Source organism: Prionailurus viverrinus, chromosome B4, assembly GCF_022837055.1.
Source record: "Prionailurus viverrinus isolate Anna chromosome B4, UM_Priviv_1.0, whole genome shotgun sequence".
Lineage (NCBI taxonomy): Eukaryota > Metazoa > Chordata > Mammalia > Carnivora > Felidae > Prionailurus > Prionailurus viverrinus.
Window position 1 is genome coordinate 119,827,959 of NC_062567.1, and position 27,588 is coordinate 119,855,546.

Consider the following 27,588-nt stretch of genomic DNA (forward strand, 5'->3'; position numbering starts at 1 on the left):
ATCTCATTTTACTCCTCTTGCTCCTTTTTAAATCCAACTTCAACCCAGGGTTCCCATTTTCTTCCCCATTCTCTTTTTTTTGGCTTTTAAAGAAAAAACAGGGCTCCTTGAATCTGATATCTAATCCTTAAACTAGGTACTCAGTCCTCACTTCACAAGTCATTTGCTGGAAGTATTGTTATTATTTTCATAATGATATTTGATACTGAAGTTATGTTTCGAGGCTACTTCCCCAACCATCTTCTGGATCAAGAAATGTAAAATAATTTTGATATAGACTGAAAACTATGTGTATGTAAAAATATACATCTTTGGTGAAAACATGTAAAATTTCAAAATTAAAAAAAAATGTTTTCAATTGTGAAACCCTGTTATTCCTTTTGTTCTCTTTAGGCACATAAGCCTTACTGAACTATCTCACAAAGGCCTCTAGTAAATTAATTCAGCAGAGGTGGGGTGCAAGATTGATGATATAGAATCAAAGAGGATTTAAGGTATGTTATCCCAATAACTGGATGACGCAGTCTTCGTTTTACTCATTTGCCACCTCCAAACGTACAAGATGATTTCTAGGCTCCTCATTAAACCAGTATCACCAGACCTACCTCCTCACAAACTGTAGAAAAGCGGTTGAGGAACTGTACAGTGTGCACCACAAATTGGTTTAGAAATGCCACCGTTCTTTTCTGTTGAATAGCTGGCACCTGTGTCATGTAAAAACAAACATGATTTGTACAGGAAGAAGTACACCGTGCAAACCCTTTGACGTCAATTATATATAATAATAATAACGGGGCATTTTTGCTGTATTATATGAGTTACTCTAAGTACTACGAAGAGTCACTAACTCGTTTTCCTAAACTGTGGGGTGGGGCGTCTGATGACAGAAGCCGCAAAGTTTGAGTATGCGCTTTGGATTCACAAACGTGAACTTTAACAGAGAAAAGGCAACACACATAAACACACAAAACTTGCGGGCCATATAAAAGAGGTAGGGTTAGAGGTCGCAACCTGCTCCTATCGCCGTCGTGTAACCGGAGCGTAGAGCGACTCCTAATACGGGAAGCAAAGACCAGAAAAAGTACACCACCCCTTTAAACGGATCAGGAGGGACCCCTTTTTAAGGTGAACTGTGGGACTCTTCCCTCCCGAGGGCAGGACCAGAGAGGCCCGGCGCCAGGGACAGGGTTGGATATGGAGAGGTGGTGTGTCCCTGGGAACCGAAGTTTCCTTCCCCATCCTCCTCCCAGGTTGCCTAAGTTCAACTCGGTCGTTTACAAACCTTCGTCAGGTCTATGCCTGACCCCATGAGAGGAAGCCCGTCCTCATCCATCTCCTCAGCGGGCGGGGGACCCAGGGCTCACCCACAAACCCCTCCCAGACCGGGCCCGCCCAACCCGGTAATAATGTCCAAACACCTCCCCCTAGTCCCCGCCTCCAGGGCCCTTCCCACCGGAAGGAAACGCCTCCGCTTGCCAATCACGCCGCTGCTCCCGTAGAACCCGGCTCTTTGCGCGGCATTCTGGGATTGGTAGTTCAAATCGGGATTGTGACTACGTCAGACGCAAAGGCGCGCGCGGGGTGGGGCAAGACTGTAGGTTTAGCAGTAAAGTCTTTAAAAGGGGGTAAAAAGAAAAAAAAAAAGTAAAACACTGAGTCTGGGTAAGATTATTCCTGCTTAGTCCTGTCATATGAATTGCAAAGTCATTCGTTAATAAAACCTGTACATTTTTAAAATCCTGCTAAATCCTGGGTACTCTCCTTTAGGTCCTGTGGGGAATACAAAGATTGAGTCAGGTTTAGCCTGCTGCGCTGGAGAGGTTAATGCCCTGAAGCAGGACACAAAACTTGTTTCCTAAGGACTTTAAACATGAAATAAAATGTCAAATGCTACAAGTGAGGCAAAAATCGATGGAGGTGGTTTTTTTTTGTTTTTTTTTTTGTTTTTTTTTTTTCACTTAGATCATCAAAAAGGTGATGATCCAGACAGGTCCAGACAGACACCTGGACAGAATTTTGCATCAAGGGGTTTGAAGATCTTGGCTCAGATTTTGACGGTTCAGCTTAGCACCTATATAGGACCTGGGAACAGCCACCAAACCAACATGTGATCCCCTTCGTTGTAACTTTCCATCTATACAGCCACATCTCAAGTTCCAACATTCTCTGATGCCTGGGTTTCTGTAATAGCCTCTTCCTGCCTCCATCTGTGTTGCTCTAACTGAAACACATCGTAGCCATATAGTGACTGTTTAAAAGACAAACCTGATTATATTACACAGGATATAATTTTGCTTCTCATTTGTCTCAGTTTAATGTGCTTACAAGGCCCTCTGTATGGCTCTTGCTCACCTCTCTAACCTCACTTCTCACTATTCCCTCCATTTAACTCCCCCAGATTTCTTTAAGTTCTTGAAACCAGGAATTGCTCTGGGAATTAAATATGTTGTCTCCTTTGCCTAGAACAATCTCCCTTGTTCCCTGACCACCCCTGCCTAACTCCTACTTATTCTCATCTCCTTTATCCTTGTTTTCAACGGTTTGAATACTGTGAACTTGGATGTAATTTTCTTTGTATTTATCCCTCTTCAAATTTGCTGAGCTCACATCTGTGGTTTGATGTTTTAAATTTTGGAATATTTTTTGGCCATTAACTTTTCAAAACAAAGTTTTTTTCTGTCACATTTCCTCTTCTTTTCTGGAACTCCAAAATACATGTATGTTAGATCACTTGACACTGTCCAAAGTTCATTGATGCTCTGCTCATTTTTTTCTCCCTGTGCTTCAGAGTAGATAATTCTTATCGACTTATCTTCAAACTTACTGATACCTTGTTTTCTAGTGTTCAGTTTATTATAAAACTACTTATCCAATGAATTTTTATTTTAGATTTTTCAGTTCTAAAGTGTCCATTTTTAGGAGTTTCTATTTTTCTCCTGAAATTCCCTGCACCCATCTTGCCCTGTATATATGTGTGTGTGTGTGTGTATAACCATTTTATTTAATTTATTTTTTAATTTATAACCAAGTTAGTTACCATATAGTGCAACAATGATTTCAGGGGTAGATTCCTTAGTGCCCCTTACCCATTTAGCCCATGCCCCCCTCCACAAGCCCTCCATTAACCCTCTGTTTGTTCTCCATGTTTTAGAGTCTCTTATGTTTTGTCCCCCTTTATGTTTTTATATTATTTTTGCTCCCCTTCCCTTATGTTCATCTATTTTGTATCTTAAAGTCCTCAAAAATATGGAAGCTTCACGAATTTGCGTGTCACCCTTGCGCAGGGGCCATGCTAATCTTCTCTGTATCATTCCAATTTTAGTATATGTGCTGCCGAAATGAGCACCCCTGTATATATTTTTTAAAACTAATTTATAATTGTCACTTTCAAGTTCTTATCTAATGATTCTCATATCTGGTTCAGCTATTATGTCTGCTTCTGTTGGCTTTTTCTTGATTATGTGTTATATTGCCTACATTTGGGGATGCTACATAATTTTAATTTTTATTCCGGAAATGGTGGGGGGGAAAAAAGGAACAATGGAGATTAAGTGAGGAACTCCTTCAAAACCTGAGTTGAACTGGTGCTAGGCTATAGTTTTAATTAGATTGAGTTCACTTGGAATTAGCCCAACTCCTGGTCTCCTGCAAAGGCTTGAGCTCTTTATCTTGTCAATATTTGAGTTAGAGGGGAATGGTCTATGGTTTCAGAACATTTTGGTTCGCCTTTGTATTCGACTTCAGCAAGGCCCAGGAATCCAAGCACCACGAGAATGTGCAAGACTTAGTGTATTCTCTCTACTGCTGCTTTCTTAACAACCTTGGGGGTGGGATGTAGGCCTAAGTGATTTGTTTTTGTCCCTCTAGATCCAGACATCTCTATAGAATTTAGTTCATTAAGCTCTTACTCCATCCACTGCTTTCCAACAGCCCCATGGAAAAGTATGATTTTTGTTTTATCTGGTCATCATTACAACAGATGTGAGAGGTTTTCTTGCATCTTTATTCATCCTAACAAGTAGCAGAAGCCTTATCGTCCTATCCTTAGAGAAGCTGATCTGCCAACATTAGGCTAACTGTTGCTCTGAATATATGCCTCTCTAGCATCCTCCGGATCACTTTATCTTAGCACATTTTAGAATTTTTTTTTAATGCTTATTTATTTTTGGGAAAGGGAGAGACAGAGTGCGAGTGAGGGAGGGGCAGAGAGAGAGAGAGAGGGACAGAACCTGAAGCAGGTTCCAGGCTCTGAGCTGTCAGTACGGAGTCTGACGTGGGGCTTGAACTCACAAGCTGTGAGATCATGACCTGAGCTGAAGTCGGGTGCTTAACTGACTGAGCAACCCAGGCTCCCCAATCTTAGCACGTTTTATACTTGCCTGTTTGCCTAAATGTCTACCAGACTGTTGATTCCAGGCAGAGATTCTGCCTTATTCACTAGTAAGGCCCTGGCCCAATGACTGACCTAAGGTAAATCCTTAAGTATCTGTCAAATGACATTTGGGCCTAATGACCCTTGTGCTTCCATATCGTACTTGATCTTCCACTTGATCTTTGATTTAGACCGCACTCATAATTCTGAGTAAACTCATTCAATTAGCCACCCTTGAGCACAGTCCCCAACTGGCCAGCCTATCCTTCCTCTTCAGAGCCAGGAGAGGCTCCCAGTGATAGGAAAAAACCCAAAAAACCAGACAGTCACTTCATGGTTATGTATGTCATCTGTAAGTAGTAGGCATGCATACAGATGGTATAGAACTACAGAAACATGAACTTGTTCTTAGTCAGCCAGGTGACAATTTTTTTTTTCAAACTGGTTTGGTTTCTTAAAAAAAAAAAAAAGACAAATGTAATGTTAGATGTGATTTTTAGTTAACAGAAAGAAGACTGGCTGCTTCTCTCTGCCTCCTGGGGTCCTTGATGATTACTGCTCATCAGTCATCCACAGCTCCTGATAAGCAGTGCCATTCACAGTTTAATAACTGAATTTCCAGGACTACTACAAACAATTTATAGCTAGAAGTCTTGGCCAACTGCCAGAAATCCTCTGAAGTATGTACTTCTTTCTCCAGGCTTTCATTGGAAATGTATTACCAGGTTTCATTTACTATGGTGAATTTTGGAGGCAGTGAAACAAATAGACTATAATGAATACTTATTTCAAAGGGCAGATATATATATCTGAATGCATACATCCATTCAATAAAAAAAATCTTAAGAATTTTTCAATAGTATGTTTGTTTTCACAGATCACTAGAAAATAACTTTAGTTTTATCATGGATAAGTTCTTAGGTAAGTGGAACGAGGAGAATTTGGTTCCTATTTTTCTTTTGCATTTCTTCCTGCTCTGCTACAGGATGAATAGAGGGGTGGGGTGTTTCTTCATAAAAGTGGGAAAATAAAATTAAATGTCTCCTATCTGTTCTCACCACCCCATCGCTCATGAAGTGATACAAATTATCTATTGGGACTTGGTTAAGGGAAGGAATTTTAGCCTAATTATTTCAAATCTGTTAAGAATTAAATGTCTTGGCTACTTTTTTTAATTGTTTTGTCTTTTCAAACTTCCAGACTCAGATAGTCGAGTTGTAGGCCTATAGCCTATTGGCAGGGAACTGGATTCTTCTCTAGAAAGCTACCTCAAGAGAAGAGATCTAAAGGTAGTTAGGCGTCCCCAATAAAACAGCAAATAGCTTAGTAATGATCCTGCTTTCTTTGAAGGGGCCGGTGGGGGAAGCTCTCACTGTTGCATTTGTACCCACCGGTTTTAATTTATGGAGGTGACTAAGTGATGACAGAGTAATGCTATTGAGAGTTTATTCCTTACATTTCCCAAAAGAAGGGGGCACACCATGCCACACAGGGCCACAGGAAAATGCAAGATTTTGATAAGGAGGCAGACAGAAGCAGGAGCCAGGGGAAAGCACAGGCCAGAGTCTTTACTGGGGTTTCTGTGGGAAAGGAAAAGCAGGGCAGAGGAAGCAATTGAAGACTGGCCTGGCTAGTGTGAATGATTCCGGTGAGCTTTCAGGCATGGGAGCTGCCCGTAGCTGTGTACCTGGCCCTGAGTTGACATAGGGCAGGGGGAATGTTGGCTTGGTGTATAAGAGTTAGATAAGGGCTCCAGATTGATTGGTTTACATATGAAAAATGTATTTCCAAGTAAGTTGTTTTACTATTTTTAGGAACTAGCCAGCCCCGGAAAAGGCAGATTCTCCTCTTGAGGTCACAAAAGCCAGAGTCTCAAGAATCTAGACAATTAAAAAATATATAGTTAATTGGCCCATCACAATTAGTGATGGATGCTAAAAAGACATATACAGAATCTAAGAAAATAGTGAGAATACTCACCTTTCAGTATGTGGATTTTAGGTAATAGTTTCAGCAAGGCACCCTACTCCTGAGTCTACAGTCTCATTCAATTTCTCAAGAAGTGATCAGAGGGGAAGGAGCAGCTGTATGGCTATGCAAGCAGTTGGGGGGGGGGCGGGAGGGTATTTGGAAGGGGTGTGTCTAGTTACTCCTCATCCACACTCTCAATCAAACTTCCTGTTTTAGTAACCCCTGACGCACTGCAGCCCCCTTCAGAGGAACTTTCCTGACTTAGAAGTTGATGCCATTTCTCTTCTTTCAATCCTTACAACACTTCTTGCTTTCATCACTCATTCGATACCTAACACACGCTACCATTATCTTTTTGTGGTGTAATACCAAGTGGTGTATTGCCAACCTCTGTAATTTCTTTGAGATCAGAAGCCAGTTTCCATTTATTTACAGTGCCATGCTCATGTTAGTTACTATCTGGTTTTTAAGTTAAGAACTTATGGGGCGTCTGGGTGGCTCAGTCAGTTAAGCATCTGACTTTGGCTCAGGTCATGATCTCATGGCTTGTGAGTTTGAGCCTCTCGTCGGGTTCTGTGCTGACAGCTTGGAGCCTGGAGCCTGCTTCAGATTCTGTCTCCCTCCCTCTCTGCCCCTCCCCAGTGCTCATTCTCTCTCTCTCTCTCAAAAAATAAAACATTAAAAAAAAAACAAAACGAACTTATTATAGAAGTGAACTACTGGGGCACCAGGCGGTGGGGAGGGGGCTCAGGTCATGATCTTGTGGTTCGTGGGTTCAAGCCCTGTGTCGGGTTCTGTGCTGACAGCTCAGAGCCTGGAATCTTCTTGAGATTCTGTGCCTCCCTCTCTCTCTGCCTCTCCTGCTTGTGCTCTGTCTCTCTCTCAAAAATAAATAAACATTAAAAAAAAAAAAAGAAAGAAAAGTGAACTATTTATCATGGAAAACTTAAAAAAAGCATAGGAGGGAAAAATGTCATGCACAGTCACTCTTCTTAGAAGTAACAACCATTATGGGGCACCTGGGTGGCTCAGTTGGTTAAGTGTCTGACTCTTGATTTAGGCTCAGTTTATGATCTAAGTGTTCAGTTTGCTAATAGCGAGGCATCTGCTTAGGAATCTCTCTCTCTCTTTCTCTCTGCACCCCACCCCTCCCCCCTCCCGCTCATGTGTGCGTGCTCTCTTGCTCTCTCAAAATAAATAAATAAACATGAAAAAAGAGAAGTGACCATTATGACTCTTATATTGCCAAGGTACTTTATTTTAAATTTACTAAGTCAGCTTTTTTTCCTCATTGGTGGGAGTATAAATGAGTAGGCCTCAGTCATGAGTCTTTACTTAGCTTTGTACACCTTTTATAGCACTCTGGCCTTTTCATAGAATAGCCCTCTCAATTTATTTAAAAAAAAAAAGAAAAAAAAAAAAAAGCAAGTGATGCCACTATCAGCTGCTTTTAATTAACCTCCCCTGGCTGTTTCAGTAAATGACTCAGCACCTGGACTTCTTAAAGCGGTCAGGTTATTTTGAATCACAACCACATAAAATCACTTAACACTACTCTGGAAGTTCAACATCAACATTTCTTCTTGTAGCCTTGTTTCTAGAGTCCAAAATGATCTTGTTAGAACCTTTGCCTATTATCCTTTAAAAAATGACAGGGCCAGAAGGTATGAGCCAATCAGTCTAGGAAAGTGGTTCACAATATTTTCCAGTATGAGAAGCCTTTTTTAATAGAAAACAATTTTGAGGAACCCCAAATGATTGTGGCTGAACATTTAATATCCATTGAGTGAATATATACATTGTTGAGGATTTAAAATAGGAATATTAAATGGAAATGGTGAACTATATTGAGAAATTCATCTTAAAAATCCCAAATTTTCATTCAAAATAGGATTTTACTCCCTTCTATTTTCCAGGCTAGGTTCTATTAGTTTTCCCACAATACATCCTACTTTAGAAAGTCTTGCCTCTAATATGTCACATAGGCAGGAATTGTTAACTTTATTATTATTATTTTTTTTTACTTTCTAGAATTTATTTTTTATAATTTATATCCAAGTTAGCATATAGTGCAACAATGATTTCAGTAGATTCCTTAATACCCCTTACCCATTTAGCCCATCCCCCCTCCCACAACCCTTTCAGCAACCCTGTTTGTTCTCTATATTTAACAGTCTCTTATGTTTTGTTCCCCTCCCTGTTTTTATATTATTTTTGCTTCCCTTCCCTTATGTTCATCTGTTTTGTATCTTAAAGTCGTCATGAGTGAAGTCATAGGATATTTGTCTTTGTCTAATTTCACTTAGCATAATACCCTCTAGTTTCATCCATGTAGTTGCAAATGGCAAGATTTCATTCTTTTTGATTGCCGAGTAATATTCCATTGTATATATATACCAAATGTTCTTTTTTTTTAATTTATTTTTTATTTTTATTTAAAAAAAATTTTTTTTTCAACGTTTATTTATTTTTGGGACAGAGAGAGACAGAGCATGAACGGGGGAGGGGCAGAGAGAGAGGGAGACACAGAATCGGAAACAGGCTCCAGGCTCTGAGCCATCAGCCCAGAGCCTGACACGGGGCTCGAACCCAGGGACCGCAAGGTTGTGACCTGGCTGAAGTCGGACGCTTAACCGACTACGCCACCCAGGCGCCCCCCAAATATTCTTTATCCATTCATCCATTGATGGACACTTGGGCTCTTTTTATACTTTGGCCATTGTTGATAGTGCTGCTATAAACATTGGGGTGCATGTGTCCCTTCAAAACAGCATACCTGTATCCCTTGGATAAATACCTAGTAGTGCAATTGCTGGGTCATAGGGACCCATAGTCCTATTTGTAAGTTTTTGAGGAACCTCCATACTATTTTCCAGAGTGGCTGCACCAGTTTTCATTCCCACCAGCAGTGCAAAGGAGATCCTCTTTTTCTGCATCCCTGCCAACATCTGTTGTTGCAGGAATTGTTGAAGTATTCTGGCTCTCATTTGAACTTGAGCCAAACCTGGGGGTCACATAATAGATATCAAGATGACAGGCACACCTTGATGTATCTGAGACCTTTTTAACCCTGTCAAGATTTCTGAATGAGATCTTCAAAGCCATTCTCACTGAATTGGAGAGAAGGGTTTATTGGAGGCGTATTCCTCCTACCTGTTAACAGCATTTTGGTGGAGGAAGAGGCTATTAGTAAAACACTTGAAATCAATGTCTGTTAGGATTATGTGGGCAAGTTTGATTTTTGGAGCTGTTTATAGTATTTCAGGACCCCAGGAAGTCATGGTTTCAAAGGTATAAAAGGATTTTAATAGTGGGAATATGAATACTGAGAAGCCTTACAATAATTCCATACTCTTCCATTTGCCATTAACAGGTTGGGAAGCAATGACCCAGGGTTTTGTAAAGATTATATATACATGAGAACATAACTTATTGTGGCAGGTAGATGGAACGATGGGGAAGAGACTAGGTCAAAAACACTGACAGAATCTAGAATTGCTCCATGGGATCTAATGTATTTGTGGGTAAGTCCAGGAGGGGGTGAGACCTCTGAAGCAGCTACATATATGACCAGGTTTTGTATTGCTCAAAATAAAGTGCCAGGGAAATCTTACTAGAGTTCTATAGATTGCAAGTGAGGGATAGATATTTCTACAGATTTCTCCTTGGTACAGGCAACTGGGAGAGAAGTGCCTCATTAGCTGTTCACAACACAGCCTGAGGCACTAGTGTCCAACTCACGTGAGAATCAGCCCTACATAACATTTGGCAAAGTATTTTAAATTCAAGTCTAAACCTTAATGAAAAAAAAAATTTGTAGTCTGAAAACTAAAGTGAGTTCTTATACAATAACTATAAAATATACCTGAGTTATTTTATCCATAATAAATACCTAGATTTAGTTAATACTAGTGGAAGAAAGAACTAGCAATTAACCAAAGAAACACTAATTAAGAAAATATGGTAGAAAAAAGTTCTTTAACTTCTAGTTGGGGCGCCTGGGTGGCTCAGTCTGTTAAGCACCAGACTTTGGCTCAGGTCATGATCTCACGAACTGTGAGATCAAGCCCCACGTTGGGCTCTGTGCTGACAGCTCAGAGCCGGGAGCCTGCTTCAGATTCTGTGTCTCCCTTTCTCTGCCCCTTCCCCACTCACGCTCTGTCTCTCAATCTCTCTCTCTCTCTCAAAAATAAATAAACATTAAAAAATAAAAAAAAAGTAAAAGATAACTTCTAGGGGCACCTGAGTGGCTCAGTCATCCATCCAACTCTTGATCTCGGCTCAGGTCATGATCTCATGGTTTGTGAGTTCGAGCCCTGCACTGGGCTCTGCGCTGACAGTGTGGAGCCTGCTAGGGATTCTTTCTCTGCCCCTACCCTGCTCGTACTCTCTCTCAAAGAAATAAACTTAAAAAAAAAATTAATAATAATAACTTCTATTGGTCTGGTTTAAACTAATGTCAACTAAGAGAATCATTTCTTACAGCTATAGTCTAAGTAAAAATGAACGAAAATGAACTAATTTGTTTAGACAGCCTCCAACTTCTTTATCACTGTGGCATAATTTATGACTAGTTGCCTCTGGCTTTCTTGAGAGGTTAGTTGTCTGGGGCTTATTTCCTTTATACACTGTCCCAAAAATAAAGATTTCCTAAAACAGCACTGGAAAGCTCTTACTTGAGATGGTTGCAGAGATTAACCTTAATTTTGGCCAGAGTCTAATCTTGTCTGGATTTGGCTCAATAATAGAAAAACAGCTGTGCTTATAAGAAAGACCAAAGTTTTGTGTTTAAGAAGCAAACATACCAGCAGCATTTATTGTCTTTTACTATAAAGACACAGGCACTCAACTCAGTATAGCACTAAACATGCAGTTGGTAGAAATGCTTTATTTCATACATCTTTCAATCTATTGGGTTACTCAAATTGTTTTTACAAAGGCAGAGAAACTTGGTGGCCTCTCCTTTTACTTACCCTTGTTCTTATGGATCTTAAAAACTTATGTAAGTGTACAAGTCCCAAGGTAGAGTATTCTGTTAAAAATTAGTTGAGAAGGCAAATAGCAATATAACAAACACATCAGTTAAACAGAAATAAGCTGATCCAAAGAAATTTCCAGGCAAATGTAACTTGATCCAACATACGGGCAACAATTGTTTTTACTAAGGTAGTTCAAAGAACAGCTGAAAAGGTCAGAAAGGAGATTCAGTGCTTTCAATTTCTCATGAAGTCTGTGTCCATGCATGCAAAAGAAATTGGTTATGTCGAGTTTGAGTAATGGATATGTCATCAAATGTGTATTTGTTTTTCCTTTTCTGAAAGGAGATCTTCAAAGCTGATATCCTAATTATTTTGTTGTGTTACTGTGCTTAGTTAACAGATGGTTGCTATAAATTAAAGTCATGTTAATAACAACAAAAGAAAACTTCCACCTATGTTTTAAAAGGCATATTTCTTTAAATGTATAATTAAAAACGAATGTTAGCTGTTTTGAAATTCCTTTTCAATGCCTGTTAAAATAAATGTTTTTGAATCAGCAAGGTGTTAGATTAAAGAAACAGAGTGTTCTCTCCTGTCCTTGTTACTAAGCACACCGACAGCTTGATAAAGATATATTGGAACAGAATGCTGCTTCTGAGGCTGGACCATGCTCTCATGAGGACTTTGTGGAAATGGACCATCATAATGGTGATTTTTACTTTGCACATTTTATTTGGGCTCAAATCTAAGGCTATTACTGGTACCACATAAAGTTGGGTTGAGTTTAACTTTTCGAGCTACAGAAACATGAGGAATAATCTGGAGCAAATACATGTTCTCTCCTAAGAAATCAGTCTTGGGTATAATACTGTCTCATAACTTCCCAATCAGCATTTCTGGGACAATGTCAGATTTTGGACAATTACAAAAAACCAGACACAAATGTGCAAACCAGATTTCAATTTCTTCTCCACTGACATGAGATTTAAAACAGCAACAGGAACATTTCTAGGTCAGTGTCAATATGTAGTCACAAATTACCAAAGAAACAAATTGGAGTGCATGGGTGTACGATTTTGTGTTTTGGCATGGGAGAGACATTGAAATACTCACAACGTACAAGCCAAATCATAAAAATAAAATGGGACTTATGATTCCATCATTTTGAAAGAGTAGGATTTAATTCTGACATCTTGCAGATTTGTGATATCCTGACTTTTGCTTCAACATCTCTAAATAATAAGAATTTTAGAACACAAGTACAACTTTTTTTTCCTTTCCACAATATTTGTAAGTGAAGCAATCCTCAGGAAAACTTATTTTCAGCAGAAGAAAAACCCTCTTAGAATAAACAAACATGGAAAAACTAAAACTAACTGGGACACATACACACACACAAAATCAGAACTCATGTTATTTATCAGAAATTAGAAGTGATGACCAATAACTAATTCTCCATTGAACACTGCCTCCTGTGTTAGTCTAATTTAAACACAGTTTACTAAGAACAAAATTTACTATGGAAAAAGAATATCATTATGGCATTTAAAGTAATTGAACATAGTAAAGTTTAACAATGCTTACTCAGGATAACATGAATACCACTCCTGAAGCTAAGGGATAAAGAAATCCCTCTCATTTCTTGAGACTTGAGTCTTATAGTCACTATATTAATTTATAAATGAAACAACCATTTGCTTTCTTTAAGGGTAACACTTCCTGCTTCTCGGCATAAATTGCATAAATTTAGTATTTATGTGACCACCATGGGTTATCTTTTCCCAAGACAGGTTCCCCTAACAGGCAGTAGTGCTACTGGGTAATTTCATCAGATAACTTATATTTGGGTAAGCCCTTATTCCAAAGAACCCATTTCTTAGACACCCAAAAATCCAAGGCCAACATACTTTTCAATCTCCATCCTTTTTTTTTTTTTAAGTTTATTTATTTATTTCGAGAGAGAGACAGAGACAGTGTGAGTGTGGGAGGAGCAGAGAGAGAGAGACGGAGGGAGAGAAGAGAGAATCCCAAGCAGTCTCTGTGCTGCCACCGCAGAGCCTGATGTGGAACTCTAACTCACAAAACTGTGAGATCATGACCTGAGCTAAAACCAAGAGTCGCTTAACTTACTGTGCCACCCAGGGTCCCCTCAATCTCCACCATTAATAACAACCTACTCAATTCCTAAGTCAACGTCCTTAGACAATTTTCAAATGCACTGGCTCAATCTGACATCTCAATATGTATTCCTTGTATCTGGGACACATCCTGAAATGAAAAATTCTTACAAATTCTTTGATCTACCCTAATGCTTTTAGGGTTCTCTGTCCCATCACAGAGATTGTTAAAAGGAAACATGTCCAAATTCCCTGACCTTTGCCTTTTTAAGTTACAATCCGCTTATGAAGGGGTAAAGGAAACCACTGCTATTATTTAGTAACAATTTATTATATCAAATAAGTGACTTAGAGATTGGTATACTATGCATTTTTTCATCAGTAAAGCACATAATAGTTTAAATATCTACATGATTAAAACATTTCATTGCATTAAAAAAATTACTTGCAACATTTCCTTGTCTCGTAAAGCTAATTTTCTTTTCTTTTTTTTTTAAGTTTATCTATTCTGAGAGAGAGAGAGCAAGAGAGCATGGGGGAGCGTCAGAGAGAGAGAGAGAATCCCAAGCAGGCCCTGTGCTATCAGCGCTGTTTTACTGCCACTAGGTGCCATCTCAGAAACATCTCAGTTTCTTGATAAAAATGGTGAAGATTCATAAAAGGCAGAGGCTGTTAAAGATATTAATTATAATTCATTTTTCAAGGTAAGCTTTATCCCATACACCAGATGTTCTAAGAATGTTGAGATGTCTAGTCAAAAGAAATTTGTATATAGTCAACAGGACTGAGTCAATCAGTCACATTTTTAAGAAAGTGAAAATCATTCTTTGTATTATATTAAATGATAATCTTTTATAATTATTGAGGAAGTTGTAAGACCCTTACACATATAAACTGCTAACAAAGATGCATATACCCACACATATACATTCGATCACTTCCAGAGTAACACTGAAAGGAAAGACATTTTCTTCCTTTTGTAAATGTTTGCATCTCTGAGAATTAGGAAAACAGCATATATTCAAAGTATAGAGGACAGGATACACTTTGGATAATCTGTGATAAAATCATCTATTTTCTGGAGCTGCTCAGTCAATTATAGTCTTGAAAGATGATTTTAAAAAATGTATGTTTTTAAACACATACATGCACATATACAGCACAGAGCAAGAAAATGATTTTTCAAACCATTAACATTTTATTTAACAAAAGCAACAACTGGGACATTACTAGAGCTTACAGTATATTTGATATAAAAATAGGGAGTTCTCCAAAATATGTATTAAAAATACAAAGTTTATGCATCTAAGGTACAAAGAAAATTTGTTTTACATTTCAGTTACCCAAAACAACAGCTTGTGGTCTCCTCCAATTGCACACAGTGGAAGAGTTCTATGCCAGGAAAGGCCAGATCCGACGGCTACAGAACCAATGAGGACAGGCTACAATATACATAAAGAATTTGAGAAACTCAATAGATCACCAAAGTTAATAAGTAAAAACTACCCTTCAAAAATAAGAAATGCATTGCTAACTTGTCTTTGTTTAATGTAGCAGAAACAGAATTAAAAATATGCTCCCTCATAGGTGAAATACACATTATTTTTTGCAGCTGGCTAGAATGAAGGATACAAATAATCTACGAGTAACTGGAGTAGCTTAGATTCAAACATTTTTGTAGCCTAAACCAAGCAAACAAGCAAAATTATTATATTTAAATGAAGAGGGAAATAAAACAGAAGAAATAAATTTCTTCTTATGTGAATACTGGCAAAGTGTCTGTTACCACTGGTGGTTTAAACATTAAAAAATGCTTTCTCTTTCCAACCAATTTGAGCAGATAAGACATTCACAAATGTCTTTAGTTACATATTAAAAATTTGGGGGCTATAAGTAGAAAAGTAAAAAACACAAATGTAGAAACATATATGCCACAAAACAACTCTACATTACCTGAGGGTGTCCTAAATGATGAATTTGAAACTGGCTTGCCATTTTGCCAGGATAACCAGTTGTTGCAAACAAGTTCTCATTAACTGTAGACCACCTAAGAAAAGAAAAAAATAAGTATAGTATTCTACAGATAACTACAGCTTTTCTAAAACAAGTTATTTCTTTTTGCATAAAACCAATAATTTTGAAGTCTAAATTTGTTAATACAGCTTCATTCACAGTTAGACTGGAAATTCCAGGGAAGTTAGCTATAAATATTTTCTCATTTTATGAATATTTATTAAATGCTTACCATGTGCTAGTTGGTTAAGTTCTAAAGTTACACAAAGTTAGCAGTTCCTTTCTTATAACCAAAGGGCCGACAGTGAGGTAGGAGATACAAACAAGGTATCAGACAGAAAATATTTCACAGTGCAATACATTAAAAACAAAAAAAACAAAAAAAACAACACTTATTGTTCTTACTGACATTTGTTGTACAATTAGCAATAAATTCATGCATTTAAACTCCTTGGGATGATACAAACACCTAGAATAGTTAGATATTTAAGCTTAAGTTTCAAGATATCCTAGACACTGAAATATAATGAATTAATGAATCAACAAGTGTTCCGGCAACATGCTCAGCACTACCATAAGGGCAGTGGGGAGGATATAAGAAAAAAGAAAGAATTCATTGATAAACAATGACAGCAAAAAATCCAAAAGCCTAAGTCTAGTTAGTATTTTTATATGGGCAGACATTATTAGTTGCTTGCCCAACAGCCTTTCTGCCCCTTTCCATGCTAATTGAACCCCAACTACGTCTGGCAGTGTGTTTGATCCCAAGGGATGAGACACAACCGAGTGAAGGCAATGGCAGCAATTCCTCAGTGTTCCTTCCTCTCCTCTTTGGACAAGCTTGTATGAGGCCCTGATGCATGGAACCCTGGCAGTCGTCTTGTGATGTTGAAGCAACAAGCCCAAAGCCCTTCCACTGCAGATGGCAGAGGGAAAGGTCTGAACTTGTTGGCGCTGATGAGCTACTAAGCCAATCTCGAGACTGCCTCTGTCCGAAGCATCCCATCTCTTGTGATATGCTCACATTTCTGAAATCAGAATGTACCTTACAATCTATAGCACTCTTACACTTAATCAAATGTAGTTTTTTCTAAGGTGTACAAAAAATGATGGTGTCCCTAAGTTCTAGAATTTTTATTGGGGGTAATTTAGATTTTATGAAATATAGCATATAATAAATGTTCCACTGGTTTTATTCTGTTAGTATTCATGTTACTAGAAGCTAAAATCACCCTAATGGAATTATGCAACGGAATATATATACATAATAAACAATAACAATAATATAATATACAATGGTATCTTATAGTAATACTAGCATATTAATATTATTTAATAAATACATTAATTTATTAATTTATTCATTTTATTAATATTAAATATTATGGTAATATACATAAAACACATAAATATACATAAACATAATAAATATACAATGGAATATTATGCAAAAATCAGTAAGAACAAGGGAGACATGTATATTAATATAAGTAGAGAAAAAGTCCAGATATATAATATAGTGTGTTCTCACCTGAAGCACAACAATGAAGTTTATATCTTTATCAGAACAAACAATAAGGATGTATATACTCCAAATCGTTGTAATGGTATTAGTGGAGTGGTAATGTGTTTTGTATTTTATAAAGATTTTCAAAGGAAATATTGGAAAACAAATCACTCCCTCACCCAGACAAAAAGACAAAAGCAAAGACTTAGTTAGGAAAGCAAAATAACCATTTATAAAATAGTCAGCAAATAAAACCCAAAACACCCCCAAACAACTCAGTACAAAGGAGAGGACTGGCAAAGTATTCCAGCTTGGGGGCACAGCATGCAACAAAGTAACCGAACTCAAAAAAACCAAATACAGCTCCAACAGAAATCATACATTACCTGAATAAGCAGGCTTGATCCATGTGGACAGGTCTCTTATCTTGAGGATAACTAAAAGGTAACATTTTGCATTTTATGGATTTATATGCTGGTCTCAAGTAGAGGAACTTAAGATTTAAAAGGTATTTTCTCTTTAGAGGATACAATACCCAATGTACTTAAACTGTGATAAAATTCTAAATAAGCACTGGATTAACATAAACGAAATATGATAGAAACATAGACATAATTTAGAACTGTTACAGAACACCATAATTCAACAGGATCAGTTTTTTTTTCTTCTTTTTTAAACATAAGTAAATACTGCTCAGGTCTAAGATTTCTTCCTTTGCATTGTTCTTTCTGGGTTACTCTCAAAGTAAATCTGCAAAGCATGGGCATCTATCTCTGTTATGTGAAAAGCTGTAGCTCTGGTCCCTCTACAAGAGAGACTTATTTTTGCTCTACAGTGAGGCTCAGGTATACAAGAATGGCTCAATGGATCATTTAGCAATAGTGACTTTTTGAGTAAGCAACAGATGAATATACTAAGGAAGTACCTGGATCGAGTAATATCCCAAATTAACCAATCATTTCCTGCAACAGCTCCAACTTTGAAGGTGTTTTTTAAGCACCAGTGAGCTGACATTAATGGCATCTGTTCTGATTCAAGAGATAAAATAGCCTGTTGAGCCAAAAGATCATAAAACCGGATTGTTCCATTCTTCTCTGCAACCATCAGCTGTAAGATAGAAAAAAAAAATTCACCTAATTCACTAGTCAAATCTGAGGCAGAAATTCAATATTATATAGTAATATGCAAATATTTGCATCTATTACAAATGGGACATCAAATGCAAATGAAACAGGAGAAGCCTATGTAAGAATCTCTATCAAAAATAAAAAGCTTACAAGAATATCGGCAAAAGAAAGACTGAGGAACATTGGGTACAATTTTAAATGATGAGGTATGGTTATCAGGAAAAAATAAGCCCAAAGAATCATTCTGGGAAAAGTTATACCTTTAAGTTATAATGTCTAGAAAGGGTAGCTAAGTGTGTATTTCTCAATAGAGATACATAGTGTGTGTTACATATCCTTATGTGATGTGAGTTTGTTTCCAGAATGGAAGGGAGCATGGTGTAAAGAGCACAGATAGGCCTGGGGACAAGACTGCTTCCTCCACCTAAAAGCTGAATGACTGGCCAAGTTACAAGTCTTTGATTGGCACTTTTCTCGTTTCCAGAATGCATCATGTGAGGATAAGAATAGTTACAGCATTGCGTGTTGATTAAATGAGTAATAGCTCTAGAGCACCCAGTACAGTGCTTGACACCTTGTAGCCACTCACTCAATAAATCGCAGTTACTCTTACTTCAATATTTCCTTTAATTCTAAAATAGTACTGATTTAAAGATGTTGGCTAATGAGGCGCTTGCTTGCTTGCTTCCCCTATCCCTCCTTCCTAAGAAATACTTTAGCAATGTAAAAATAGTTATAAGACAAATTTCAATTTTACAAAATATTAAAATGTGAAACAAATTTGTTTCTTAGACTCAAAGAAGTAAGGGCATTTGGATACCCATTTGTGGGAATTAAGGTAAAGAGACTGCTATGAACATATAAGTGCATGAGTAGTTGTTGCCCAAACAAAATGGTTTAAAAACTCTCTATATTTTCTGTAAAGTTCTTACTTTTATAAAATGTTCTTATAATTCTAATTATGTTAAGGTGAAAACATTCCTGAAGATGTGGAGTAGCAGTGGTAGCCTGGGAAGAATGGGAGACTTAGTGTCAATAATCCTGGGTTCTACTAAACTGGTGAGTGACCTGGAGTTTGCTCTTTTCTTGTTTGTGAAATGTGGGAAAATTACATCAGACTCCAAAGGTTACCATATAGCTAAAATGTGATATTGTATATACAAGTACTTCCTTAAACTCATAAAACACTATAAAAGTATTGTTACTATTTCTAATAAGAACATCATGTCTAATAAGACACACATGCTAGGGATTATTGGCAGTCATTCTATTATTCATCTAAGAGACCTTTACCAAGCATCTACCCCAGCCCACCCGCTGCTGACACATAGTTGAGTTTCATTATTCATGGTACTTAGAGTCTATAACGTTGCTGTGAACAAAGAATTAGTAAATTCTGAACATTGATTCTAGAGAAAATAAAGCGTTGGGTTCTTGTGAGTCTCTGGGCATAACATTTGTGTCAACTGATCAATACATAATCTTGCCTTAGGTATATTTAGAGATACCTTATTTCATATATATGCTTCACTAACATAGAACTCAGCCAACAGCACTATAACTTATGTCTACGAAGCTTACCTAAGACATGTATTTTTTCCATAAAGCACATCACAGTCTTCTGACACTTAGGAACCCTAGACAGCACTTTAGCACTTATGCTTGGGGGGCCATTTTACATGGTGAAATCATGAACAAAAAGCACAAAAATGTGGCACTAAATAGACCACAAATAGGACACTTGTTTAGAGCATGAGAGCTAAAACAAGAAGGCAGATCACTGGCCTCATTCAGCCTTAGGTGGAAATACACACATTAGCTGACTCAAATTTCTTGCTGCCCTGAGCAGGTCTGTGACTGAAATGCCACTGAGTATTGACTTTGGGGTTATAAATACATTTTGATGAGTAGACAAACTTGCAAATATGGAACCTGTGAATAATGAAGATTAACTATATACACGTGTGTGCAAAATACTATGCTAATTTCTAAAGAGATCAAAGGTAAAAGACATGATCCTTGATATCAAGAAACTTTCCATCTAAAGAAGAGAATTATGAAAAAAACAGAGCATAGAATATAGGTAGAATATTGGTAGTCTTTGCAACTATTGGATTCTTAACAGAAAAGGTGGAATTTAAAAGTATTCTTTAATAGCTAGAATGTTTAAATAATACTAATATTACTAACAATAACATGAGGTCAATGACATATACAACAAAACCAAATGCAACACTGAGCTTTATATGCCCTGCTTATTGAATTCTGTTAACCCCTGTATGAAGAAATTACTATCATTAATCCCATTTTTCAGAAAGGAGACCGAGGCGCAGAGTGACAAAAGTAACTTGTTGAAGTCTCACTGCTTGCCTGTGGCAAAGCCTGCATTTGAACCCTGGTCTTGAACCCAGGTCCATCTGACTACAGAGCACATGTATTTCTTACTATGAGCTAGACTGAAGACTGGTGAATGGCATGGTGTGCTATATATAGTTGAGGGTTGGGAAGAAGCAGTGGAAATGAGAGGAGACCAAGGAAGCCTTAACAGGACCTAATAAAAATATTTGGAATTTTGAGCCTGACTCTAAAAATCTTAAGGATTTCAGGTATAAATTATGGACTGTGGAAGGGCAAAGTCTATCTGAGTCTAGGTCCTAAATTAGGAGGGGCAATAAAGCAGTTGGGTTTAAAATGGGGCCTACCTGGGTGGGTCCTAGCTCTGCTCTATGACCTTAAGCAAAAGACCTCTCTATACATCAGGTCCTTATCAGTAAAAGTGGAGACAATAACAGTACTTACTTATAATAGAAGGATGGTATGAGTTAACACATGTAAAGCACTCAGAACTGTCTTAGCACAGAAAAGGCACTCAGAAAACATTAGGTATTATTATAGGTTGAAGTCAGATTGAAAACTCAGTTCTCAGTTATTTATCCTTTAAATTAAAAAAAAAAATGTTTATTTATTTTTGAGAGAGAGACAGAACAAGAGCAGGGGAAGGGCAGAGAGAAAGGGAGACACAGAATCCAAAGCAGGCTCCAGGCTCTGAGCTGTCAGCATAGAGCTCAATGTGGGGCTTGAACTCAGGAACGGTGAGATCATGACCTGAACCAAAGTAGGATGCTTAACCAACTGAGAGCCACCCAGGCACCCCTTATTAATCCTTTTTAAACTGTGCTCAATTGTGATGATAGTTTTAGGGTGTTTTTTTTTGTTTGAAAGCAGATAGAGTAAAAAAGTTAAATAAGTTTGGAACTACTGGAGCTGAAAAGTTTACAGGGGAATTTTTCCTTTACCATTTCTCAGAACCATAAACAGAATATGCACTGAATTTTCACAGGGGAAATATCTTTTGCAGCACAGAACATTAGTACTTGAACCAGACCGAGGTCAAATCTGTGCCTGTGTGGCCTTGGAAAAATTAGTTATTAACCTTTTGGTGCTTCAGTTTTCTTATCTACAAAATGGATAGAATAACGTTACCAACTTCAGAGTGTTCTGTGAGAATTACATGAAAACACATGTAAAATAATCAGCACAATTCCTGGTACTCAGCATTCAACAAATGTCAGTTGTTACACCTCATTTCATTTAGCAGTTGTCTATTCTCTCAGAGACTGAGATGTCCTTGGTCCCAATTCTCTGATCATCTGACATCCTAAACTCTTGGTTCTGTTATTACTACCTAATAAAATCTAGTTCCAATTGTGGTTAATTGGATTTAAGACCTTAATTTCTCAAGATCTTTTGACGTTTGTATCTTTTACTAACTATTAAACACTAGCACTTGCTTTGTGCCTTCCAGATTACATGGCTCTTTAAAAAAAAATTTTTTTTTTTAACGTTTATTCATCTTGGAGAGACAGAGACAGAGTGTGAGTGGGGGAAGAAGCAGACAGAGGGAGACACAGAATCCAAAGCACACTCCAGGCTCTGAGCTGTCAGCACAGAGCCCAACGTGGGGCTAGAACCCACGAACCGTGAGATCATGACCTGAGCTGAAGTCGGACACTTAACCCACTGAGCCGCCCAGGCGCCCTAGAATGGCTCTTTTTGCAAAGTTCACACCTCATATGATTTTCCTAAGAATTCTATGAGACAGGTAATCATGGACCCATCTCTTTCTCTTGTCTGGCTGCCTCCTTTTCACCCAGGCTAAGCATATCTGAACAAAAATTCTGGGCTTGAATGGATATGGTGGACCACAGAGAACCACTAGCTTTAGTAGTAATGGTAAGTGTCAATAATGACAAGCAGCTAAAATTGACTGAGTGCTTATTATGTGCCAGGTTCTCTTTTAAGGACCTTATAAGGATTCACTCATTTAGTCTTTATGAGCTTCCATTTTACAAGAGGAGGAAGTAAAGGCAGTTGAGAGAGCTTTTGTAATTTACCAGAGATCACACAGCCAGTAAGTGGTGGAAATGGGGTTTGACTCTGGGCAGTTATCTCGAAAGTCCATACCCTTGATCACTTCTGTGTTGCCTTTATGTATTTTGAATTTAGGGGTGATACGATGAAATTGATATTTTAAGATTAGTCTGACTTAAAGTAGGTAAGAAAATCAAAGAGTGGAGAGCCAAAAGCTAAGCCTTGGCAAGAGTTACTTATGAGAACAGAAAGGTGAAGAATATACCTTTAATGATGGAGGAATGTGTTCTAGTAACAGGGAAGGAAAAATTAAAAACCTCGAAAATTCTGCATACAGGGAAGGAAGACATCAAAGGTGATTTCAGATTTTGAGTTTATGTAATTTACAGCAGGGATTTCTAAACATTCTGAAGTCATGGAAGCAATAAAAAAAAAAAGGAGAGGAGGTGGGGTGGAGTTTTAATGATATACAGAAGAAAAACAGAAATTAACTTAAAGCACATGGAGGAAAGGGATCTGAATCATAAGCATTAAGATACAAGTTTTGGGAGAGAGGTTGTAAGAAAAGTTCTCATTTCTCATCTAGGTCACAGATTTAATTTTTAAAATTTTTATTTTTTGGGAGAGTGCAAGTGGGGGAGAGGCAGAGAAAGGGGGACAGAGGATCTGAAGCAGGCTCTGTGCTGACAGGCTGACAGCAGTGAGCCCAATGTGGCGCTCGAACTCAAATCGTGAGATCATGACCTGAGCGGAAGTTGGATGCTCAAATGCCTGAGATACCCAGGTGCCCCAGGTCACAGATTTTAAAAAGTAACCTATTGTATTTATACATGGTCATATTAACATTTAGGTAGGATCCCTAATTATACTTCAAGTAGACTCACTACTACAGGGGAGAAATCTGGCATAAGATAAAATACAGGGCCTGGCTTCATAATGTTTCTACATGGAACAATCCCTACATATGCAATATGAATAAATGGGAAAATTTTACTCATGCACATATACAGGGTATATAGTTCTACTGAAGAAAGATCCAACAGGGCTGAAACAAGTTTTCATGGCATCCCAAGGTTCAGAGAATACAGTTATATGGTCTGGGACATTTCAGCTCAGGATTACCTCTTCTGTGAAGGCTATGAGCAGATCTGTTTAATCCTTTTTTTATGTCATCATTCTACTTATTAGATTTCTTTATTCCAACACTTAAAATCTGTGTTATTGTATTTAGTTACATGTTTTTCTTCCTTACATGTCAGTCATGTGTAACTTAAGGGCAAGGGCTTTATTCATTCTTCTATCCTCTCTTACAATAAAGGGCACAGAGTAGGTGAGAATTACCTCTTGCAACAATTCACAAATACATGGTGAAAGAAGCTGACAGAGGAGAAAGAAAAAGGGAAGATAACACGCAGAGATGCTCAAGAGGACTAGAATAATGCAGCTTTAAAGATTAAGTGAGCAGGGTTTCAAGATAGAAGTGGTCTCCTTGTCTGTAAAGTGAGGATCATCATAGTTGCTTGCTATCTCATAAGGATGCCATGAGGATTAAGTGAGCTAACATGAAATGCTGATAATGGGCCAAGTACATATAAGTACTATGTAAGTGTTTGTTATAATTAAACAGGCTTATATTTCTCTGCAAGTATGAGGACAGAAGAGAGTCAATGGAGAAGCATGAAAGACATTAGAGAGCTATAAAATCAAGATGCCTAAGGAACTGGCATGAACTCTATACAGCTAAAGAATTAAGTTTAAGAAGATGAACATGGGAACTTCTTAGGTTCTAGGGAAAGATAAAATAGAGTGATGCCCAAGAGAAGATACTGGCAAATAAGAGAATTCCTATTGAATATAGCTGATCTTCTCAATGAAATAAGAATTAAGGTCAATTGATAAAAACTTGCAATATATTTTTAGAATTTTAGAAAGCTCTACTTTGAATAATAGGAATTGAATACCACTGCAGCTAGGTCAAATTTGCCTTATGCCACTGATGCTTTCTGTTTACATGTTATGGCTTGCAAAAGTGGATTTTAACATTTTTTTCCCCCTAATGAATACTGCTACTAGATAGTCTAGGCATCAGGTTTTTTTTTTTTTTTTAATTGAAATCTACCAGAAGGTAGGAAAAATGTACTGTGAAAAAATTCCATTTATGGATGATGGCTGTAAAATAAAAACTTAATTATAGAGTTTTTAAGTTATAGAATTCTGGACTAGTCTAAATGCACTTATGACAATTAGAGTCCCTGAGGTGGAAAAAGTAATTGCTTTTTCTCCTCTATGTATGCATGTATTACACATGTATATGTCTTTTCAGCTTGATAAGAGAAAGCTAAGTTGTAAATAACAACCTTAAAAGTTTCCTCAGGATGCCAGCACACACTCATTCCCGGGGAATGAAGAACAAAATGAGCTGTCTGCATTCCTTCCAAGTTCCAAATCCTAATAAAAGAATAGGAGTACAATGTTAAATATTTTTGCTGTATCACTACTAAAAAAATGAAACCTCCATGAATTCAAAGCTATTAACTACAGATTGCAAGGTTGACATTTACACCTAAAGTATGTTTTTTTAAGCCATAACATAATTGTAATTGTTTTAGAAAAATGTGAAAATAGTATGAAGGATTTGAGTTTTACCATACTCAATCACAGAAAAATTTAACACAGCAACACTGTAACACAGTAACCAAATTATTCATACACTATTTTGTGGCTAGAATCTTCAAGTTTCCAGTTCACTAAACAGGTTGCATTCTTAGTTCAGTAGTCATTTCAATAACAATAATTTCAACCAGGGGTGCTTAACACATACCCCAACACACCCAATACTCCCATTTTTCAAAATAACATATAAAGAAGCTAATATGAGGTGATGTGAATTTAGGGAGATAGTAATTTTCCATAGTTGCTTATTCCTTCTGCTTTTGGCCTTCCATGCCAGGGGCTACTTCCTATCTTATATCTTTTCTGATCTGGCTCACTTCCCCAATTCTTGGTGTCAAAGGTGGCTTTGATTGAAAGTTACCAGATTAAAGGTTGGTTGAAGGAACAGATACCTGGCTCCTTCCACTCTTTCTCTTTTTAGTACTTAGAAATCTATAGTAACAAAGCTACTCTGTGAGATGGCTTTCTACCTCAATTTCTTTACTTTCCCCATAGTAGAGATCAAGCCTTAGAAATCTCAGTAATGGCACTCTGTTGTGAGAGGTGCTACTCCCCCACCCACACTGTTAGTTGCCCAGCTCATCCCTCACACTCAACCAAGGCTGTATCTCACTGGTACAGAATGTGGGGGAAGTTAGCATGACAGAAGGCAAAAGTGGTGAGTGGTTGGCAAAGTAGTCACAGAATTCTGGTCTTTAAGAATTGAACTCACTTATTAGAATGCCTTAGACCTTTTCTTCTAGGGGTATGGTTCATATCTCATTGAGGACCATAAAATAATTTTAACAAACTTAAGGAATATATGTTTAAAGTCTAGGCAAAGATTTACTTCCAAAAAAAATAGACATAGTTATTGGACAATGCTGCTATTCTGTGTCAAATCACATTATTTCAAATATTTTTTCTTCTTTGTAGAAATTATAGGGTCTCCAATCATGGAATGTTATAGTTAACATATAAACTAACATAAATGTTTTTCAAAATGATTATCTACTTGATTAAATACTTTAGAAGCATACTCTTTTCTCTTGCCAAATCAACACTTTTCATCTGTATTTACTACACAAGGGAAACAACTACAATTTAATTGAAGAGGGGAATCACATTTATTAACGGTTTATGCAATTGTGTTTCACTCCCCACAATGAAGAAGATTATTCATTATGGCAACTGAATATTTCTTTCTTCTCTATTGCCTCTTGCATAATAAAGTGCTGGGCTAGCATATATTTGTACCACTACTGAAATAATATGAATGTCTTGCAAATTCAGTGAGTCTCATGAGAGAGAGAATGGTTTAAGGCTTCTTTTGATCTTATTCTAATATGTATTTGATTTTTGTTTGTCATTATATAAATTGAATAAATGCGTACCAGAATATTTTCATGATTTTTTTCCTTTGAAATGAGGAAAACCAGAGGTAAAAATTATCAAAAGATATTCTACAAAAAGAGGTCAGTTAATGAAGTGTATTTTTGGCCAATGAACCAAATTTCAGTCTAATTTTTAAATAGTGTTTTATCCTGAACAGAAACCTAACACTTAAAAAAAATGAGGAGGGCAATCCAGATTACTTTACAGGACTAGGGTAAAGTAATTTATCATTTATATTTGTATGCTTATTAAATAATTCTCAGTGGTTGCATAATCCAAGCACTAAGTATGCAAAATACAACAAATTGGCTTGAAATGAGTTATAACTAAATAAGCTACATATGGTACATTTTAAGTTGTTAACTCTTATTTCCCTTTTTGATAGATTCCATAATTAAGCTCTTCACAAATCCCTTTGTAGAATTCAACTTATTTTTCTGTTATTACTTCATGTAGTTAATATTAGTTCCATCAGATAAAATCACATTCTTTTCTTTTTTTGCAGTTCACCATACATAATAAAAACACATATATCTTAAGCATACAGCTCAAAGAGAATAGCACCCAAGTTAAGACAGAGTATTTCCACAGCTCCAAAAGTCATCTTGTGCTTCCTTCTAGTTACACTTCCTTGTTCTCTCACAAAAAGCACACCATAGCCTACTTTTGCCAGGTCTGAACATCATACAAATGCAATCATATATTATGTATTTTCTTGGTCTGGGACTTTTCACTTATGGTTAGATTTTGTGAGATTTACCAACATTATTGCATGTTGTACTTTGTCCACTCTCATTGTTGTAGATAGTATTCCACGAATTAAGTACGCTGTAATGTATTTACTCATTGTACTGCTGACACTTAGGCTGTTTCCAGTTTTAGTCATTAGTAATAATGTTGCTATAAATCTTCTTGCATATTTTTTAGTGAATACAGACATTCACATGCACCCCCACCCTGCCCCCCGCGAGTATATACCTGGGTATGGAATTGACGGATTATAGCTTATAAATAGTTGAACTCTAGCAGTTTTTGTCAAATGGCTTTCCAGATTGCTTGTACCTTTTCTTTTTTCTTCCCACAT

The 27,588-nt window shown here is 37.2% G+C and overlaps 2 protein-coding genes and 1 non-coding gene across 5 annotated transcripts in view; all 3 read right to left on the minus strand.

Annotated features, from left to right (window-relative positions):
• The window catches only part of WASHC3 (WASH complex subunit 3), a 46,861-nt gene extending 45,425 nt beyond the window's left edge, over nucleotides 1-1,436 (minus strand). For both annotated transcript variants that reach the window (XM_047867188.1, XM_047867187.1), the window contains exons 1-2: nucleotides 1,283-1,436; nucleotides 606-704 (exon numbers count right to left, since the gene is read on the minus strand). In XM_047867188.1, coding sequence (XP_047723144.1) covers nucleotides 606-704; nucleotides 1,283-1,333 — 150 coding nt within the window. In that variant the 5' untranslated portion in view covers nucleotides 1,334-1,436. The remainder of the gene's footprint in view (nucleotides 1-605; nucleotides 705-1,282) is intronic.
• A 1,804-nt stretch (nucleotides 1,437-3,240) lies between these two features.
• On the minus strand, nucleotides 3,241-3,346 carry LOC125171366 (U6 spliceosomal RNA). Its single transcript, XR_007154285.1, has one exon. It is a non-coding gene; the product is annotated as a U6 spliceosomal RNA (small nuclear RNA).
• An 11,270-nt stretch (nucleotides 3,347-14,616) lies between these two features.
• NUP37 (nucleoporin 37) overlaps nucleotides 14,617-27,588 on the minus strand; it is a 42,295-nt gene continuing 29,323 nt past the window's right edge. For both annotated transcript variants that reach the window (XM_047867185.1, XM_047867186.1), the window contains exons 6-10: nucleotides 24,815-24,905; nucleotides 17,885-18,066; nucleotides 17,346-17,396; nucleotides 15,393-15,486; nucleotides 14,617-14,881 (exon numbers count right to left, since the gene is read on the minus strand). In XM_047867185.1, the coding sequence (XP_047723141.1) occupies nucleotides 14,768-14,881; nucleotides 15,393-15,486; nucleotides 17,346-17,396; nucleotides 17,885-18,066; nucleotides 24,815-24,905 (532 nt within the window). In that variant the 3' untranslated portion in view covers nucleotides 14,617-14,767. The remainder of the gene's footprint in view (nucleotides 14,882-15,392; nucleotides 15,487-17,345; nucleotides 17,397-17,884; nucleotides 18,067-24,814; nucleotides 24,906-27,588) is intronic.